The 16,885-nt window shown below is 36.0% G+C and overlaps 1 protein-coding gene across 6 annotated transcripts in view; it reads left to right on the top strand.

The window, feature by feature from the left end:
- Window positions 1-16,885, top strand: part of EPHA7 (EPH receptor A7) — a 163,211-nt gene that overhangs the window by 126,345 nt on the left and 19,981 nt on the right. For 4 of the 6 annotated variants that reach the window (XM_068937820.1, XM_068937816.1, XM_068937821.1 and 1 more), the window contains exons 8-14: window positions 3,702-3,810; window positions 4,482-4,537; window positions 8,486-8,611; window positions 12,872-13,057; window positions 13,624-13,685; window positions 14,665-14,874; window positions 15,925-16,074. In XM_068937820.1, coding sequence (XP_068793921.1) covers window positions 3,702-3,810; window positions 4,482-4,537; window positions 8,486-8,611; window positions 12,872-13,057; window positions 13,624-13,685; window positions 14,665-14,874; window positions 15,925-16,074 — 899 coding nt within the window. The remainder of the gene's footprint in view (window positions 1-3,701; window positions 3,811-4,481; window positions 4,538-8,485; window positions 8,612-12,871; window positions 13,058-13,623; window positions 13,686-14,664; window positions 14,875-15,924; window positions 16,075-16,885) is intronic. The other 2 variants (XM_068937817.1, XM_068937819.1) reach the window with 1 other exon arrangement.

The following is a 16,885-nucleotide window of genomic DNA, read 5'->3' as shown; positions in this document are numbered from 1 at the left end:
ACTGAAACTGTATGTACACTTTCCAGTGTTGGGAGAGCTGCATCCATTATATTAATATTATATTATATGTGAAATATACATATTAAATACATGTATACACACATAGGAATTGTTGGACATCGCATATGTAGTTACGTAAATATTTTGAAATTATTATAGTAAAAATTATTAATTATTGCAAGATATTTATACTCTATATTGTATTTTTTACTGATCAAAGTACATGAATCATTGTAATTTACTTGTTGGTTAGTAGAGACAGAAGTCCCTCAGGGAGAACATATAAATCTAAGGAATATCACTTAAGTGGCCATTTCTCTTTTGATTCACCAAATTATTTCAAAAATACTTTAAATCAGTTGTAGCCAGTGGATCTAGAAACTCTCTGTGCTTTTTATGTTTCAGAAAATTGTGGGGGGAAATATACTGTGTTTTATATATTAGACAAAGTAAGCATCAAGAATGATTGAATGCATCCAATTTAAAATGCTGATGACTTCTTTTAATCAGAATTTAAATGGAAAAACAATTGTGAAATTGCTTGTGAAAATTTGTTGATTTTCAGCCAAGATTAGATGTACACAAAGCATAGAGCTAAAACCTTTCCATGACAAACTCTCTTGGGACGCCCAGATTTCAGGGGGTGCTCTCAGCAATTTTGCTGAATGACAGAAAGCCCTCCTGGATGTTTTCAGTCATGGCAAGACATGCGGTACCTGATCTCAGAATAGTGTACCATATCATTACTTTGGAACAATCAAAACAATTTGATGAGGAGTTAAGCACTTCTTAAATGCTTCACTATTAAATTAAAAAGATTCAGCACAATCTAGAGTGACAAAGATTTTGATTTTAGTCAAGCGCCTTGAATCACTTTAAATAAACAAAGCTAAAGTAATATGCAAATTCAAAATGTATTTCTGATGTCTGAAGTAAACAACACTACTACAAATTTTTATAGAAGACAAAGAATAAAAGACAATAATGTTTAGTTTACCTAAATCTATATTTTTGTTGAAGTTTCATGGTGCACTTTGTTAAGAATTCTTCTCTGCAAATCATACATTTTAGATTGCTTACAGGAAAGAATGTTTCTGGAGGATCAGCACAGCTTTTATAGCTAATCTTTTTTGAATCCTCTAGATGTGTTTGGACATACATTCCCCATCCCTCCAACCATGTGCATAAAAGGTAGTCTTGAGTCCTCTAAGTAAAGCATTGCTTCTTTATTTGGATATACAGATAACACTGCGTCAGATGGGGTGTCAACTGTAGTTGACTGCCTAAGCAGCAATTCCCTGTCTCTTACCTTCTGAGTTATAGTGCAGCATAAGCCAACGTAAAGGTAAGCTTCCCCATTCTGCTGCTGGTCCCCTACCACCACCGTTGTATCAACACCAGTGACTGGTAACTATGCCATGGATCCACTGAAAAATCTTTCTGAAAGATCTGAAAATCTTTACAGTAAGGCTACTCTAGTATCTGTATTGCTGCCAAACCGCAGTGATCTTATCAAAAGTTGGCTTCTGAATCCCACTTAACCAACTACCAGCCTGAGTTCGTCCCATAGAAGGGAGAAGCAGCACAAAGCTAGTACATGAACTAAAGCAGATATCTTAGACTGCTGTCACTGAATTCTTGTAGGTTCTATCAAACCAGACCCACAGTTAGGCCTTTCCCTTGCAAAAATGTAAAAATACCTAACACATCATATCACACCTATCTTACCAGTTGGCTGGTGTACCACGCCCCCAGCATTTTCCAAAGCCCAAATGACATCCTCGGCTTGCTTCCAGAATGCGCCAGTATCCAAAATCTATGAGGCAACTATGCAGAGCAACCCACTCACATATGTCAACCTCTACGAGCTCAGCTTGGCTGCTAGATAAGGTGACAATCTCGGGTGGCTATTATTCCAGACTGTTAGGTTAATGCATCTTCACATGCTTACCATTGTGATAGGATGTTGCCTCTTCTTGACTTCCAAATGAGATTTGCACTGAAGTTCAAAGAAGGAATGGAATAATTTTAGGAAATGCTGTATTGTGTGTAAATCTGATATTCCCATATTTGAGAGTCTCTATTTTGATAGACTAAGAATGATACAGGAACTGAGTGGTATCATTCATGCCCCTGCACTCTTACCCAATACACTGACCACTGACTTCCTATAAGTTCCACAAACAGGATATATGCAGGCCTGTAGTAGGATCCAGGTGACCTAAGTATCTCAAAAATTTATGGATACTCAAAGGTAAGCATTTTTCTTTTCCATGTACTCAGGATTAAAGACAGGTATGAGTAATGATATCCTCCTCAGCTGCATTAGGTAGAATATAGAAAAACTATTAAGTTTCCTTAGGAAATAAAATTTTAGGGAGGTTAAGAGGAAATTTCCCCGCAGGACAGATTGTTCTGTGTTTTTGTACCATATCAAGAGGTTTGTTATATTTTTCAGGGAACCAGCTGGTACAGGTCAGTGTCAGTGACAAAATAAATCATGTTGATTGGCTCGCTTCTCCCCAGACAGGGCAAGGAAAATACTGTTTTGTTAGTTTCTATGGGAACCTATGAAATCTGCAACAGGAACCTGATTCTGTGGAATTCATAAAATCCTTGTGTAGACATTCCTGGTTAGTTAACATTACCAGGAATTAACTGTATTAGCATACCATCTAAAATTTAGTTAATCAACTATTTTTTTTTTGCTTTGCTTTGCTTTGCTTTGCTTTGTTTTTATCTCTCTGCTGCTTCCGAATGACTCACTTCCACAATCCCTTTTTCAGCATCACTGCCTGATGTCTCCTCCTTGATTCTTCATCTCTAGGGCCAAATCCTCACTGTGATAGATCAGTATAGCTCCACAGAGTTCAACAGAGCTGTGCTCATTTAAAGCAACTGCGTATATGGCTGCCCACATTAGATGATACTCAAACAACATGTTTAACAAACTTTGAAGTTTCTCAGGCTAAGTATTTACATACTCAGTTTATATTAATCATCTGACATGCATACATTTTCATATGTTAATAGCATTGACATAATAGAATAAGATGGGGAATAATATGTGGATTGTTAGAGTGTAAATTCCCTGACACATGGAAAATTTCTTGTATATATGGAAGCACCTTTTTATTGCTAATGGAAACAAATGATAAGTAATAACAGGAATTTACAATAATTAAAAGCAAGAGATAGAAATATGTTAATTATGAAGTCTATGCACATAGAGATCCTCTACTATGCTAAAAGTAGTTAATGTTTCATCTTAAACTTCTTCTTATGGTTGATACTGTTTTATAGGGGTACAATCAAAGTCATATCAACCAGTTTTAGGGATGAGGTCCTTGTGGAGCTCTTCAGGGTTTATTCTGCTGCTGTTCCCTTTATAGGGCTATATTGGTGCAACAGTAGAAAGGAACAGAATTTACTGGTGCAGGCTTTCAGCAGCTGGCTCTGCTGCCTTGACCAAGTTAATTCCAGCATAGCTCCTTTTTATTCCCTGTAAATGATCTTTAACTCATCCAGCATTTGGGTGACATATATGTCTTTCTTTAATTTCATCAACGTCTGTTTAATAGTTTCAGGCAACTGAAAAGGTAAACCAACAATCTGCAATTCATGAAGGTTAATTTACCTTTGGCAGTTCCTTTATACAGAATAATTTTGAGCTAATCTCTGTTCTTTGCTCTTTTTTGTAGCCACAGCTGTTTCCAGTGAACAGAATCCTGTTATTATCATAGCTGTGGTGGCTGTGGCAGGAACCATCATTCTGGTCTTCATGGTCTTTGGATTCATCATTGGGAGAAGGTATTGCACCTCATGTAGGCATAAGCATATCTGACCCCATTGCTTTGAACTGTTCAGATGTAGCCTAGTCTGAGATGGTAATTTGAAAACTGAAATGGAAGATTTAAATCTCATTATGAAACATTCAGTTAGTCCACCTACTGTAGCAAGGCACACTTAAATCGAGATGTTCTTTTTATCCTATGTAAATGTACAGCAGAAAGAACCCTTCGAAGGTTTTCTACCTGGGCTCCTCAAAGCTTCTGCTTCTGTTCAGTTTTTCTTACATGGAGAAGACTGACACTTTATCTGATCAGCCTTTAAATGACATTGCATTCACAAAAAAGAGGCACAGCAGTAAGATTAAGAATACTCTAATGTAAAATAGCATTGCAGTTTCAAGTTCATTAATCATCTATTTTATCCATAGAAGCTTTTCACAAGAAATAGAGTTTTCTGCTCAGGACCTATCCCAGTTGGTATTTGATACAGAAGTCTTTTGATTATGACTGTTCATGATTTATTTAATACTCTGCTGTTGAGAGAATTATAGCTCAAACTCTTAAAGGGCCTATGGAAGTTAGGTGCTCAGTTGCCTGAAAATCCCAGCCTGCAAAACTGATGTTGGCAGAACTTTAGATGTGAGGAAGTAAATCATTATTTACCAGTAAAACTGGCCTCTTTCTTTTCAGGCACTGTGGCTACAGCAAAGCTGATCAAGAAGGGGATGAAGAACTTTACTTTCATTGTAAGTGTTTTGCTGTCTTCCCCCCCCCCCCCCCCTTTCAGGAATTCCCAACTCAATTATAAGAGATCGGTTTTGGCAGCAACATAGACAGCAACATAAAACAACATTCCATGAAAGAAAAAGCCATAAGAAATTCAAAACACTATGTCAATAGAAAGTGAGAAATTTAAAATCATAAAAATGTGACCTACACAAAAAGAATGTAGATTAAACTCAACATTGCTCACACTGGAGGTTTATTTCTATACATCTGTATGACAGGCTGTTATTCTCATTCTACATTTTTTTTCTTTGTTTGCTTTTGAGTACATGCGTCACACCATCCTAACGATCCCTCTGAGATACAGTAATTGTGAGGTCCTTGGCTAAATGAATATATAACCTTTACCTCAGATAAACTTTGGATTAAGAAAGGTGAGGGTTGGTGTCACCCCCAGTAATGAACCTCTTCTACTCAAAAGTTGTTTTCTGCAACTGTGAATACTGTAGCTTTGGTAGTTACAGAATGTACTATTCTTAAAAAATAGAATACTTAATATGAAAAGAAAGCTCAGCTATTTGATTACTATTCTCAGTTCTGGAATCAGCTGCCTAGTAGTGAGGAATAGCACCCATAGCCTCTCTTTTTTAAATCATAGCTACAATCTGAGCTTATACCAGAACCCTGGGAGAATTCAATAAAATAGATCTGTGTTGGTCAATCACAATTGAAAGCTTAAAGGAAGAGAAGGGCTTTTGCACTAAAGAACAAATAGTTTGAGGTTTACAGAAAAATTTTGTTTCAGAAGCTTTCTTTTTTTAACCCTTCCTCATTTCAGTTACAGTATCATTTGGAGATGGAAAATTAACAATATTCCAAATTGTTTCAGAATCAGTGATCTACTCAGGAAATATGGTAGAACTTGTTGCAAAAAGATTTTGAACTTTGAAAACTGCAAATCAGATGATAGAATTAAGTTGAATGTGAGCTCTGATAAAAAACAATGCACGGATTTCCAGTATTTTCCCATGCCTGAAAACTCTAATATCAGTAGAAGTTGCTATTTAGTCATCCTATGCTGTTTGCAGCCTTTGTCTACCAATAATTGCAGCTGTAGTTTAAATCCATCACAAACTTTAAGGAAAGTAATATGGTTTATCTTATTTTACATTTGTTAAAATCAGAAGCTATTGTCAGGATGTAGCATCACATAGAGAATGAAGAAGCCACTAAACACAAACTTTTAGCATCTTCTCAATGCACAACTCTAAACTAGTAACTGTAGCCAAAGCTTCAGTTAAAATCAGATCAAGTTTTCTGTTTCACCTTTCTGCCCTGGAAAAACTAGTTCAGCCTAAATTTGTTCATGCTCCCTGGGTTTGGGTGTGTTGCTAGTTAAATCATTTCTTTTAAATGCAGAGAGTATTAAACTAAGTAGTGACATCATTACAGCTTTAGTCAATCAATCTATAAGCCACATAAGAAAGGTGGAAAATAATAATGGGATAAGAATTATTTATCATGTACTTTGCAGTGCAGCCGATTTTAAAGAATTCATCAAAAATCTGATGTTACTTAAATGTTAGTATTCTGGGAGCGATGGATTTGAAATGTGCCTCTCATAGATGCATTATGAGCTTTTCAAATCTTCAGAAGAGCTATTGTTTTCACTTTTTAAATCCCCATTTTGTCCTTGAAGGAAAACATCAACCATATATTCTTGTATTGGAGTATATAAACAAAAGGAATACACTCACTGGGTAATTCTTTTCCCTGTTCATTATCTGTGGACATTTTTGCTTCAGTGAAAGCATAAATGTGTTAATCTGAAAGCTACTACTTAATGTTTAGTAGTTGATCCAGAAATGCTGAGTCTTTATAAGTGTTTATTTCTCCTATTTTACTTTCTTTCAAGGAGTCTGGTTATGCAGAAAATCAATCAGAACAGTTAATACACATATCCTTTTTAAAACCATGGCACCAAATACCACTTTTTGCCAAAAAAAAATCACTTTTTGCCAAGTAATTTTTTCATCATCTGTTGATTGAAAGCTAAGTATTTCATCTTAATTGATAACCATACACAGAATGAGATGAAATATGATGCTATGGTCACCAGCTTGGTGACAGTGCTGTGGACACCGATTTGGTGTCCTTTTGCAGCAATAACATTAAGACAATTTTCCTATGTGCTGAGACACCAGACTGGATTTTCACAAAAACTTACAGGTAACCGTTTAATGAGGTTTTAAAGCACTGAATTTAATAGAATATCAAATCTTTTATTTCAATCCCCCTCAATTCTCCATGGCCCCAAGAGCTACATTTAAAGATATAAACACAACGGAGGAGTTTAGTCAAGCAGTTCCAATTTACATTTTGTTTCCTCCTACCATTCTCTTCTAACAATGTCTTAAAATCCATGCCAGCACTATTTCATGTTGGTATGCCAAGATAGCTTTGGCCTGTCAAAATGTTTTATGACAGCTTGAATAAAGAACCATCAGAGGCCCGTTTGAGATTCACAAGGTTACCTCCAACCCAGGGCCCTTATCACAAACACAAGAGGATGGCTCATTCACTGTTTCCCTGCCTGAAAGCACTGTAATAGGAGGCTTTCTTCTCTTTTTCTCTGTTTTTTTTTTGATTTAAATAAATAAACATGTATCATTTTAAATATTTGAAGCATTATCAGTGCAAGTGGGAGAACATATATGTGAATGCATAATACAACAGACAATAACATTTGGACAAAATGTTGAATAATTTTTGTCGATGTAAATTCATTTGATTCCTCAAACAATTTATCTAACTTTTTTCTTCTTACAATGTTTTTTTGTTAGTAATACCATCTGAAAAATAAATATATGATTTTTAAGCCATTTTTCAATATATTTGCAAATTTAAAATATTTTATGTTCAATAGATTACAAAGCAACCATAAATTATTTATATTTTGTATTGACTTGATCCAATTCTTTTATTTTAGTACATTAATTAGCATAGGAACATTCTTGCTTTTTTTCATATTGAGATTTAGTTCACTGATATAGTTAAAACCTAGGCCTGTAATGCCTATAAGCCAAATTTATTTCATAAAAATTGCTTGGTTTTAATAGATTTTTAGGATCACTCTACTTTCACCTGGAGTTCTGAATAAGAAGGTAAATAATTTTGTTGAATCGGCAGCAAACTAAGGAGAAAACTATGTGCTGGTCGGAGGTCTATGCTGCTGCCTCAGTTACACCAAGCATTATATGGGAAAAAGAGAGAGAGCAAAAGTCAAGATTCTGTGTATTATTCACTTAGGTGCTTGAGAAAGAGAATAATTGTCCCATAAAGTCCATTCTCCCTTCCTATGCTTTTACTAATTGACTACAAGAGTCTCTCCTGTTCGTATTCTAGTATAAGAGACATACCTAGGAACATAAGGGCTATGAATATTTAGCTTGGCTGTTGCTGCAGTCTTTAATAATATTGCATTCAGCAGTTTAAGCAAAATGAAATAGGTGGAGGAGCTCTTCAAGTCCCTCTCAGAGACAAGGATAATGTAAAGAAATGCTCTTTACTCAGGCAGGGAAAAGAGGATAAGCTGTTCCTGCACAGGAGAGAAAGTTGCACCTCCTCTACTGCTCTTAGAGCCCCCCTGCCTCCGGCTTTGTTTTTGCTCTCACTCAACCATTGCATTTGATTCATCAAACACTCTTTAATATTTATTACATTTTTCACTTCAAGGTGGATATGCAGATGCAGATGCAGCCATGTTTAGAGGTGGGATTGTGTATTTGTGTGGGCATACTTGCAGAGGATGCCTAAAACTGAGGTTGTCTCTGAAAGCTGTTGTGATTCGGGCAGTGTGAAAGCGGGTTCACTCTTCCAGGGAGCACTCTGCATAATGAAATTCCTGGGCTGACTGCACAATAAGTGCCTTTGCTTCATCACAGTCATGCTTTCTTACATCATTACAGTTAAATTTCCAGGCACCAAAACCTACATTGACCCTGAAACCTACGAGGACCCAAATAGAGCTGTCCATCAATTCGCCAAGGAGCTAGATGCCTCTTGTATTAAAATTGAGCGTGTGATTGGTGCAGGTAAGGCTGCTGTGGCTTCCTTATTCATCTGTTCCATTTAGCCAGGATCGAAACTCATACATCATAATGACAGGCAAATAATTATACCTCAAGTATAGAAGAACTTTTTGCATTTACCAGAGCGGTTAAGAGCAATGAAGCTGCGCTCGCTTCTAAAATGTAAAAAGCAAACAGACAAACAGAAAAACAAACAAATGAAGAGGCTTACTTGGCACTGAAAGCTTGAGAGTTTCTAATTCTGTATCTGCTTTTAAAAATATAAAACAGCTTTTTTTTTTTGAAAAGTAGTTGGCTTTTTTGGAAAAGCCCTTATTTTCTGTCAGAGTAAAGGGGTTAGATGTCAGTGCACACTCTGCTCACTTTCCGTTTTTAAGATGATTTCTTGACCTCTGAATTTTTGCTCATGTGAGTAAGGAAAACTGGCTGCAGTACAAAATCTTATATAGAGACTTAGAATATCTTGTTTCTGTATAACAAAATCTTCCCTAAGGCTGTTTTTTTTTTTGTTCCACTATTTTTCTTTTTGATATTTTATGAATACAAAAGTTATTGTTTTACTTCTCATGACTGATTGTAATTGCACCAGCATTACATTGCTTTTCTTCCTCTTGAACTGTCTACCACCTACTTAAGCCACAGTGTTCACGCTCTAAAAAGGCAGTTTCATTTGTTTGCATTAATAAGATACGTGACATTTTTATTGCACTACTCGATGTAGTGAAATTAAGTTTCTATGGGTAAGAAAAATATCAAATTCTTTGGATTCCTGGAGGAAAAGTTCTTTTGCTTTCCTGTTGTTTTATAAAAGTCTTAGTAGAATGCTTTTAAAATCACCCTGCAGTTTGCCATACACTGTAAATTACATACTGCGGTATTATTTAAAAAGAGAAGGAATATCTCTAAAATTCTGTAGTTTAAACTGTAAAAAAGTCTTTACATCTAGAATTCACAATGCATCTTTAAAGTAACCTCAATCGTGTTGAGTCATGTCTTAATCGAGGAGCAGAACTGTTGAAATTAACATAGTTTAAGTATATTACTACTTGAGATGAGTAAGGGTGTAAGAATTCAGCTCTTTATAACTAGTCGTGTTTGTGATGCTAAGATGGCAACACCTCTTCTAATAAATACAAAGGGTACAAAAATTAAATTTCAGATTATCATAGGAAAATTATTGAACTTTGTCTTTGCTTTGAGTTGAAAAACTATCAGCACAGCAACAGTTTGGAGCACAAAGATATATTCAGTTGGACTTTGCTTATGCATTAAGCAAAATGCTGAAAACGCTCCAGTTGTAAAGAGGATACAGCTTAAGATGTACAACTATTCTCTCCGTTATGACAGAATAAATCCAGAATATTAATTCTGTTGACTGCAGCTGAATTTATTCTGGATTTTTCAGTATAAAAGTAGCAGAAAAGTAAAATGTGTCGACAGACGTTCTGAAGTTAGCTAGCAATACATCACTACTATGGTGAAAGCATACTGTGTATAAGGTTTAGCTATGGCTTTAACCTGTTATTGTAGATAGCAAAGAATAGTGAAATGAAAGGTAGTCCAGGTACAACAGAATGTCAAAGACTTGAAGAAGCAGCTGAACCACATACATTGAAGAAGAATATAGAATTTTTACTAGTGACAGCACCAGAAAAAACACTTAGCAGAGCCTCAATATGCCTCAACAATGCTGGCCATATCAGCTTTTGAGTAGTGCTATGTCTCTCTCAGATGAGCAGGGTGCAAGTATGCTTGTGCTCAATTTGCATGATGGATATGTGCTTTCCTTGCCAACATTTTTATTGCCATCCTACTAATGCCACCTGTCAGATGCAGAATGTGGTGTCCACTGTGTGGAGCCCTTGTTCACACCACAGACCCTTGGTTTTTTCTCTTCCTTGTTGACATGCTGAGCTAGTGGCTCTATGGATGTGCAGTGCTCCTGCTCTTGTCATATTTTCTGTATCCTCTTTGGGCATCATTTCAGTTAAATATATCATTTTTTTGTTGAGAATAAAAGACATATTCTATAGCTCACTGGCTAGCATCCTGGCCTAAAATGTGTAACATACACATTCAGGTTTCTGGTTTGCCTGAGTGTGGTCTGCTTTTGGAAATAAATCAAAATCAAACTGTAGAGAGCTGGAAAGGAGTTAAGCCTTAGTGTCTTCCATGCCAAGAACCCTAATTACCTGGCTGTGAAGTATCATACTCACACATACACGCATGCACATACTCACATCTTGTTTTCACTGTGGAATAAAAACAATTTTGGAAGTTTTGCAAAAGACAATTGTTATCCTTTAGTCAGTTCTGGTGGCTAGGTGCTGTGAGTGGTGAATTCATTAATAGCTGTCTATACTGCTAATGAAGTGCGGGAAGGAGGTTAAGCTACCAAGCTATTATCTTGTGCACCGCAGACTAACTCCACAGAAAGGCATAAGCAGTCCAGCAGCTAATTGTTATGTATGTCCCTGTCTTGTGCAATTCATATCCACCAGTTAGGTGATCAGAGCATATCTCCAGTGTCTAAGGGTAATGCAGCCTAATGCCACCCCTGTGCAGACAGGAACAATTTCCTCTGTGCAGCTGGTTAGTTCAGGTACAACACTGTGTTAGCAGCGGTATATGGAGGTGGTTGGAGCTGATTTTTACTCAGCTAGCTTAAAATGAGGAAGAGGAATTTGGTTGTGTATGCACTCATCTCCTGTGAGATTCATAAAACCTACCAGGCTGAGTGAGCATTTGCCCAAACAGGTCAGTATGAAATATTAAAATCTGGCCAAAATTCTACCCCTGAAAGTTATTTAATTCTTTGTTCTGGAAGGAAGTATGATCTAAGATGTGAAGGGCAGGCAATGCCTTCTTCCATCTCTGAGCTCTGCTGTTACTGTGTAACAGTAAAGCAGTAGTCTTGGAAGGGTGACGGTGTCTTAAACAAAATTTCTCAGAACTCATCCGTTAGGACACTTTATGGCCAGCTAGATTCTCTTTCCAGTGCGTATTTTCACTTAAGTCCTGATGCCACCTGGTTTCTCAGGACCTCAGTCTATATCCCAAGGGGATTCTCTAATCAAATACTCTATGTCAGTCTTTCCTAACTGGATCATTTTTTTCAGCACTCATCCTAAAACAAGTCCTGGATCTAGGTGTGTCTGCATACTTGTGTATACTCAGTTAGCTTAGTGTTATGGCACTCTACAAGTATGCAGGAGATAGATAATTTTTCAGACTCCCACTTGATTTGATTTGGAGGAGATGTGACCTTATATTTTCTGTACTTCAGATGATTTTGCCAAGTACCAGACTATTAAATATTCTGTGGTGAGTCTTTCTCTTTTTGAAGATATAGTCTCCTTTTATTAGTGTAAAATACACTAGTACCTCATTCTCCTGTATATCCCAAGAGATTTTTCTTCCTGGCTACAGAATAGGGGTCTCTCTTTCTCTCATCTGGCAATACTGTGGGGCAAGGGACAATCCTTAATTTTTTTCTTTTACCATCTGAACTCAGTAATGGTAAGATATAACCAATCAGTTTCACATCTCATATTCTTCCGTGCTCTTTACTTACCATTGTTGAGGTTTCTTTGGTATTCTTGCTGTCTATGTGGCCACTTTTCTTCACATGCTTTTCCAACTTCCAATTGTCCATTAACTTAGAAGCCTTTGACAAAACTTCAGCATTTGCTTGTATTTGTTTAATTTAACAAAATTATTATAAGTCACACCTTTCATTTTATAATCTGCAAAACAAATTATCCTGCTTGAAGGTAGTAATGTAGTGCTTCATTTAACATCATCACAGTGTTAAATTAAAAGAAGCTTTAGAAGAGGTGCCTTTCGCAAGAAAAAAAATGAAAACATGGAGCTAAAGCTAGCAAGGAAACCATGTAGAACAGAATAACATTTTCACTTAGAAATAGTATTAGTTTTTCTGTAATACTACTTCCTTATGAAAGCCACTTCATTTTTATTTTCTACTTTTGAAAAAATATATAACGAATAACTAGCAAATCTTTTACAAAGATTCAAATAATAGTCCTGTAGATTGGTTTAACTTGAAGTCTTTACTCCATAAGGTACACAGTCAACAGTTCTCTTAAAGCAGGTGTCTGTCTTTGTGTTCTTAAGTAATCTATTTTAAATACAAATATTCATCTGTTAAATTTAAACATATACATAGGTGGCTGGTTGATCAAGACCTGAAAGGGCAGTGATATTACAGTCAGAGTAATTCAGTGTTGTTCTACCTCTTTCTAGGAGAGTTTGGTGAAGTGTGCAGTGGACGTTTAAAGCTTCCCGGCAAGAGAGATGTTGCAGTAGCCATAAAAACTCTGAAAGTTGGCTACACTGAAAAGCAAAGGAGAGATTTCCTGTGTGAAGCAAGCATCATGGGACAGTTTGACCACCCCAATGTTGTTCACTTAGAAGGGGTTGTTACCAGAGGTAAGCAGTGGCTTGATCCGTCAGTCAAATAATAACCTAATGGCAGAAATTACTTTAGCTTATCCATGGACAAGAATTCAAATTATAAACAGGCTGCACACTCTTAATGGATTTTCTCCTGATGCGTAACTAACTAAAACAATACTTACTTTATGCTACAACCTGAGGAAAAATTTAAGATGCATGCATGATTAAAAGATGAAGTACTTTTTGAAATATATTATTTTTTCTAGTTTCATTTATCCTCAAAAACCATGCAGGGAGATAAGATTTCTTGTGTCCTTTCATATTATCTGAAGTGTCATTATTCCAGAGTCCTGTTCACACAGCAAGAGTCACGAGAACACACTGACATTTTGATTCGTATGGTTTAATTTTCTGAATCATGACCGTGTTCCATGAAGACATTTAAGAACTTATTAGAGCTCAGTAAAGGTGCTGGAGGCTTCAGAAATGCTTGTGTCTCAATGATTCAACCCTTGAAAGGAATAACATATGTTTTATCAAAAAAGGCACTCCTTTTATGTTATAGTTTCTCAAACAAAATATGCCTTCTTTTCTTTTAGGGAAACCAGTCATGATTGTAATAGAATACATGGAGAATGGGGCCCTAGATGCATTTCTCAGGGTGAGTACCAAAATGAATATATATATAAACATATTTTTAAAAGTGATTTTATATATATAATATATATATAAAAAACTTAAAATTTGTTTATATATATATATATATTTGTGCATGTATATACACCCACACACACACATGCTATTAACTTAATGTAATAAAAGTGCTTTCCAGGCTGAGATGGGACTTGACAAATACTAGCAAATCTCTAAATTATTTCAGCAAAATTGGATCAGAAATCATAAGACTTGACAACGTCACACTAAAACATTCTAGGAATTTAAGTGATTTAATGTGGTATAGAAATGGTGGGTTTTGACTATTGATACCTGAGACCTTACTTTCTGCCTTTTTAGAGTAGTAGGTTTTTTTTTTCCCTCCAGCATGGTGGAAATCACCACCCAAGAATCCCCAAATGATTTTTCAGAGAAAAAACGAGTGTTATAGAGAAGAACAGAGAAAAAAATAAATACAAATTCCCAACAACTTAGCATTTATTGAGTTCATGTTCTGAACTGCCCAGCAATCTCCTTACGATGTGTGCAAGAAAAATATAAAATGACTTATAAAGCCGGCATAGAGAGCAGAAAGATTATATTTGATAAAGCCCAGATATGAATAAAATTACCACTAGTTAGGATTCAAAAAGGAGATAGTCCTCATTTTCTAAACACATATGATTATTTTAAGAGATGAAGAGTGGTACATATGCATACTCTCTTGGAAAAGGACTTGCCTTAAGTTAACCAAAATTATATAGTGGTTAGCAAGTTCTCTTCCGGTACATAAGCTGTTGATACATTTCTTAACTGGATGCACTGTTTTATGTCTGAAACAAATAAAACTGTGTTTGAAGTGAGTTTCATTGCCCCAGGATGAATTGCCACATAGGTAGTAAGTAACTAGAAGGCCAAAGTTGTGAAAATATTTTTTCTCTTCTCAGCTATACTAATAAAAATTGCTTCTCCTTTCTTCTCTTCAGAAACATGATGGGCAATTTACAGTCATTCAGCTGGTGGGAATGTTGAGAGGAATTGCTGCTGGAATGAGATATTTGGCCGATATGGGATACGTACACAGGGATCTTGCAGCACGCAATATTCTTGTCAATAGCAACCTTGTTTGTAAAGTGTCAGACTTTGGCCTTTCCAGAGTTATAGAGGATGATCCAGAGGCTGTCTACACTACTACCGTAAGAGGAATTGATATTTTAGAATGGTTTTGAGATGTCACTGTTAAGAAGAAGCATATCTTCTGGAAAACACAGATAAAAGAAATACATTAATTGCTTGAGAAATGCTCACCAGCTAAAAGGAAAAGAGTCTCTGCAGAAATCTGGCTCAATATACAGTTTAATATTTTTGTAAGAGTATAAATTTTTATTCAGTAAAATTCTAAAACGTTTACACAACATCTTCATTACTCCTTTCTTTGTGATCTTCTATTGGAACGAATATGGAATTCTTACCCATAAAAATGTTAATTGTCTCACCTAATAGGAGTCAATTAAAATATTTGTAGGGTATTACTATTTTTCAAACTAGATTTTATCTCACGCAAAAGTTGACTAGCTGGAGGCTAGGCTGTGACAAAGCTCAACTGCTGTATTTTCCCTTGATTTGGGTGGGACCCTTTTCTACAATAACCATTCATTGGGCACACTATGCTCTCTATTCTTTTGTTGAGCCAGCTCTGCTTTCCCACCCTTGGGGCCCTGTTGTACCTATTTACTCATGCTGGGGGAGGGAGGGGCCCTGGAACCTGTCCCGACAGGCACAGGGATCCTGGAAACTGCGCCGGCGTTCACGGCTGTCACTCCTGCCAGCGGGCTTTAAGTGGGGTCCTAGTTTTAAGATGTCAAAGTAAGATTACGCAGGAGTTGTATGATGACTCAGTGGTATTTGTATGCAGAAGATGAGATTCTCCTCACCTAATTTCAGCCAGGCAATAGTCAAGTGTCTACTCTAAATTAGACGTCTAAGTAATCCTCGAAATCTATGGAGAGAGAAGCATTTCCAGAGAAGAATACATTCAACTTATCTCAGATAGGTGTCTAAGTTTCTACAGTCCAAGTGTTTAAGGGTCAAAACATCATTAGAATCCTTCGAAATTCTACAGTCAGTCAACTGTAGTAAATGATACAAATGCTGGTTTTGATGTCTGTGGAAATAAATACGAATATACTCTAAGGGAAATTGCACGGAAATTTTGTGGGAAAAAATAATACTTTTTTTTTTAACAGGGTGGAAAAATTCCGGTGAGATGGACAGCTCCAGAAGCCATCCAGTATCGCAAATTTACATCCGCCAGCGATGTATGGAGTTATGGAATAGTTATGTGGGAAGTAATGTCTTATGGGGAACGGCCTTACTGGGACATGTCAAATCAAGATGTAGGTTATACTTTGTCTGTTTGTATATTAAAAAAAAAAAAAACTCAAAACTACATATCTCTAAATATATATACTTCTATTTCACTGTTCTTGGAAAAATATTTTTTTAAGAATAAGATTTATCAAAATAATGCATGTTTCTCACAAAGTGAAAAATTATAGAGATTTTACTTTTCACCTAAATCTCTAAATCATTCTTCTGCCATGTGGATATTGCAGGTTTCTGTGATGAGTACAAAGTAAAACTGGATCTTCAAAATTAGTAATATATGGTCTTTAATTTATTATACTTAGGCATACAAGGAATAAAATTTTTCCAATAAAAAATTAATTTTGAAGTTCCTGACCTCAGAGCAATGATTAATCAGTTAAAAAATATTGCTAAAAGTCTGAGTGGCAGTTAATGACCTACTCTGGCATTTTCAAGTTAATTATGCTGATTTAACAATATTCTTGTTTGCATAAAATATGACCTAGAGCAACAGGTCATCAGTAATAGAACAGGTGGATGTTAATCTTGATTTCTAACAAGAGTATCTATTAATGTAGAATGTGTACAGGAAAAAGCTATGCAGGTGAGAGAGATGTCAGAAAGATTCTCATATAAACTTCCTCAGGTCGAGGGCTTGAGGGTTTTTTTTTTTATTTTTTTGATTGAATGATCGACATCAAAGTTAAAAAAAAAAAAAGATAAAAGTGTAAATGATGAGTCAGTTTGGCACAGTGCAAAGTTGTTAATATTTGACAGGTCTCAGTGTCAAAGATTTCATGGACTGTCAAAATATGGGCAAACAAGTCCTTGGGGCAGGCA

The sequence above is a fragment of the Struthio camelus genome, chromosome 3 (genome assembly GCF_040807025.1).
Source record: "Struthio camelus isolate bStrCam1 chromosome 3, bStrCam1.hap1, whole genome shotgun sequence".
NCBI classification, from domain to species: Eukaryota; Metazoa; Chordata; class Aves; order Struthioniformes; family Struthionidae; genus Struthio; species Struthio camelus.
The sequence above is the reverse complement of the archived record's forward strand: the minus strand, read 5'-3'. Positions and strand labels throughout refer to the sequence as shown.